Genomic DNA, 4,698 nt, shown 5'->3' on the forward strand with positions numbered 1-4,698 from the left:
ATGTGTTTCAGTTGGTTGGGCCACATACCATCGAAGTCATTTAAATATTATAAGGTACGGTGAGATAGCTAGCTGTATCCTTTAGTGTCGTTTTACACAGCAGTGAGCTGACTGCATCTGTGATGTCAAATGATTTAAAGCAATACATGATTTAATTTGTACTTTGTGCGTGTCTGTTTTTATTTTTACTTCCCCCCCCCATTCTTTACGTCATTATGAGTGTGCTACCATAGCTGGAAAAAAGTGGGCGGATACTTTTTTTAAATTGCATATTCACTTGTGGGTTTTGTTTTTTTTTCCACGATTAGCTTTCAGTGGAGGTCATTGCTCTGAGCGAGCCGATCACTGACTGCTGTGTTTTTGTAGGAGATTTTATATGACAAAGGTTTTACATCAATGCGAGAGATGTCTGTAAACAACACAAAAGGACCTTGTGAGGGCAACCTAATCAATCTAAATTTTACGCACAGCTTTTTGCCGCCCGTCTTTATCACCGTGTTCATTGTCGGGACGGTGTCCAATATCTGTGGACTGAGAAGCGTATGTGTGAGCTGGAAGAAAAACGGAAACATCAACATCTTCATGTTCAATCTCGGGGTGGCGGACCTGCTGTATCTGTTTACCCTGCCGTTCCTCGTCTACTATTACGCGCGTGAGAGTGACTGGCAGTTTGGCCAGCCTTTCTGCAAGGTGACGCGCTTCTGCTTCAACCTCAACCTTTATGGCAGCATCGGCTTCCTTACCTGCATAAGCATCTATAGGTACCTGGGCATTGTGCACCCGATGAAAGTGATGGGGAAAATCACCAGTCGCCACTCTCTGGCCATAAGCGCTCTGGTCTGGGTTTTGGTCATTATTCAAATTACTCCTGATATATTCTTTGACAAGAATGATGAAAAAAAACCAAACTCGTGTTTTGACACCACCTCAACCAACCTGACCAGATACTACCTGCCATACAGCATCAGCTGGACGGTCACCGGGTTTGTCCTGCCTTTGGTCATCATTTTGGGCTGTTATGGACACATCGTGGTGGTTCTGGGAAAGAACGCCAATGTCAACCCACTGCTGAAGCAGCGATGTTTGAAACTGGTCGTGATTCTGGTCATACTTTTCTCCGTCTGTTTCATTCCCTACCATATATTTCGAAATGTAAATCTCACTACCAGGATTTTGAAACAAGATGGGCTTTGTCACCACCTCTTCGACGACATCTACATTGCACACCAGGTCGGCAGATTCCTGGCTTGTCTAAACAGCGCGATAAACCCGCTGATTTATATAGTAGGAAATGATGATTTCCTGACTAAGTTTCAAGACTTCAGTAATCGGACCAGGATGTCTCTTGCCGGACTCAAAAGCGCAATTATTTACCGCAAACCCATAGAAGCGGACGTGGATTTACCCGCAGACATGTGCACCAGTTTCGACAAGAGGAGTGGATAGGGCGCAGAATCAGTTTACGCGAGTTGCTCGTCTATACATGTCACGCACCGCCAGCACTTCCACAGATCCGTGAACAAAGTACGTGACTGCGACTGATGATTGTGCTTAAGGGAGGACTGGCGAGGCGTAGGTCACTGAGGTGTCAGTGCACAGAGAAAGTCAAGTGTCCGGATGGTTCCCTGGATGTTACCGAAAAGACTTAAAGCTGAAGCTCCAGCTCATATACCTCTATTTTTGAACTGTTCCAAGTGTTAAGCATTGTAACAACTTATATATTTTTATTTTCTGCGTATTTAGTAAGCCTCAAATCTTTCTTCTGTACAGTGCAGCAGGAAGTATGCTGTTGACACTTATTTGTGTTATGTGCTACACTGCTTTGGACTGTTAGATGAAGCTTTGATATACTTCACCATGAGTTGTATTTTTCACCTCAACATGTAACCGACTCAGACTCAAACCATAAAAGGGATTTTAACAGCACTTGTTTTAAGAGTCTGGCACAGCCTAATTACTGCCGTTTGTTTAGAGAAAACGGACACAATACAGCAACAGCTATGTATGAAACTGGAGTGGACAGTCTGAAGTAGAAATACCACTAAAACTTTTCAAGTGCTCTCTTATTTCTTCTTCTTTTTTCTTTAACCTAAATAAAAAAGTAATATCATCAAATGAATCCGCGTGTCACAAAGGTGAAATAATCTAATTATATCTCATACAGATGGGTAGCAAAGGCGATGCACATTATGCGGAACCCTCACGCGGTTCCATTGAAGTATGCGTGTCAAACATGCACCGTGGGAATAAAAGTTGCTGGGTTTCAGTCTGGTCCACTGTGTTGCTTTGCAAAATTTGAAAATCACAGCGAAGAATTAATAACGAATATACTGCCATCTCTGCTATGGGGAAACCACCATTACACAGGAATAAGAATACGGGCAAATATAGGCTACATGGGCTACAGTCAAGTATTTTTATACTGAAAAACGCGAAACTGTCTGGTTATTACATTTGCAAAGGTCTAACTTGTAGACCCCCCCCCCCCCCCCCCCCCCAATTCTACAGACATAATAGCATTATTATTATTTTTATTTCGTTTTTAAAGACGCACTTTAAACACTAGTCCTCTGTTTTTCAAATGGTTGCTTTATTACAATCAGGATTTTGATCATCTTTACAATAAAAGAAAGTGTGACATGGTCTGGTTTTTGTTGGGTCCTTTCCTGGTTATTGTGATTATTGTGAGGTTATTGTATTACAAGTTTTTAGTTTACTTTTCATTGTTATTCTTGAGCTCTAGTTTTGATTTATTATTATGTTTCTAGGATTATTCTAGGACTATTCTAGTCTGGTGTTTTAGAAATATAATAATGGATTCTTTGTGTGTTAGTTGAACGTAGCCTCTCCTGTGCTTTTTCTATGTTTAATTAATTGTGCATGTCTTATCTTTAAATCTAGTTAGCAGGACTGTTTTAAGGTTTGGGGCCCAGATAAGAGAAAAAAAATCCCTTTTGGCCCGACCACTTTACTATTGCAAACCATGCCAGCCCTAAATCTGTAACACTTTGCAGACAAGGATCAATATTCTGTTTAAATAGATATTTTTATTTTATGCATGACTGATGAGATGTGTGCAAGTCATTTTTTACATTTTAATATTTTTATTGATAACATTACATTAAAAATATTTATTTATTCATTTATTTATTGTTTATTTATTTTACAGTGATTGGTACTTTACACAAAATATAACTATAAAATATAAATACAAATATATGTTAACTTTTTGGATGGAAGAGTATTTAAATTCTTATCTATAAAATGGTGAAAGTATTTTTTTTATAATATTAGGTATTGGAAAACATAACTTAAATAATCCTTTGGGTAATAATTAAACAAAGTATAGCCAAACAAAATAAGTTTAAATGTGATTTTGCAGCAGTCACAGGCGTGTGCAAAACATATGCAGAGCAATGCACACTTGTCCAAAAATGCACTTTATGTGATGTTATAATGATAATGGATTATTAATTAAATTAATCAAATTAAAACATTAATAGTGCATGGGGAAAAAAGTCCCAAATGACATCCTGCAATTAGACATGTTTTGTTTTTTTTACTTAAAATAACTTACCTCATTCTTCACATATCAGTGGGGCTGGTTCAGTGTCAGGAGTGTGGGTGTGAGGATACAACAGCCTGAGCCAGAGGTTTGATCTGTTTGGCCTCGCAGCAGGTAGCAGATAAGTGATTTAGTACATTTAGTACAATTACGTGTTGGCTAAAATAACTCAAACACGTTATTTTTTGTTAGAAATTAAATATATTAGCTAATTAAGTCAAACAGTGTCTGTGGACTTTATTTGTTTCATTTCCCCCTGTCTCTTTTCTTTCTTTAAATACAGACTTCAATTTTAACTGAGCCATCCTAACGTCTTACTGCTCGGCATCAGGTAGGAGCAAGTGCACCTGGACCAAGCCAAACTGAAATAAAGAGGGTGGAGGCGAGGTCAGAGGCTGTTGATACAACAGAGCATGTTGTATCAACTAAATGGCAATGCTGAGCGCTTCTACAAACACTGGTGAAAAAACAGGTCGCTCAAAGGAGCCAGCATTAAACTTCAAAATGTGACCTGTTAGGTATTTTAGTACCATGGTAGCATTTACTGGATATTGTTTTATAGTGACATTATGCAGGAAAACTCTGTCATTCAATAAGGCCCCTTTGTTTTAGTTATTTTTCTCTTTGACCCAAGAATTGATGTGTGAGAATCACAGGCTGGTACAAGGTTGAAATACCACAGAGATCACTCCCTCAGCTACATTAGTTTCTTAATCTTTTAGACGCCTGTTGAAGGCCAAATGGTTTGTTTCAGATTTCACTAATGAAAGAACTTTGTTTTGTGCCTTGAAAATATGTCGCTGAGATAATCACAATTGTAGCTGAACTGATACACTACACAAAGGATGCTTCTTCACCCAAGGGTAGGAAGACGCTGCCTTATCTTGGTCTGTACTGGTTTAAACTGATAATCTGCTGTCTCATGAATTTTACCCTCTATATAAACTGTTGTACTTGTGAATAAAGTTGAGTCACTTTGGGAAGACAATCTAAAGCAGTCTCTGTTTTCTTGTTCTCCCAAGCTGCTCCCGAGCTCGTACTAACACGCTGAATGGCATGCTTGAATATTGCTTGAGAATATATTTGACTGTGTTACAGACTAAGGGACATTCTCTGCTGATAGGTGAAGGTAC

At 38.9% G+C, this 4,698-nt stretch overlaps 1 protein-coding gene across 1 annotated transcript; it reads left to right on the plus strand.

Moving 5' to 3' along the window:
- Positions 1 to 396: 396 nt before the first annotated feature.
- On the plus strand, positions 397 to 2,344 carry LOC308402819 (P2Y purinoceptor 1-like; the record flags this gene model as incomplete). Its single annotated transcript, XM_080891917.1, has 1 exon — positions 397 to 2,344. One exon carries the CDS (start codon positions 397 to 399, stop codon positions 1,444 to 1,446), a length of 1,050 nt encoding a protein of 349 aa, XP_080748043.1. The 3' UTR covers positions 1,447 to 2,344.
- Between the last annotated feature and the right edge of the window lie 2,354 nt (positions 2,345 to 4,698).

This window comes from Rhamphochromis sp. 'chilingali' (assembly GCF_963969265.1).
Source record: "Rhamphochromis sp. 'chilingali' genome assembly, chromosome: 9".
Classification (NCBI taxonomy): domain Eukaryota; kingdom Metazoa; phylum Chordata; class Actinopteri; order Cichliformes; family Cichlidae; genus Rhamphochromis; species Rhamphochromis sp. 'chilingali'.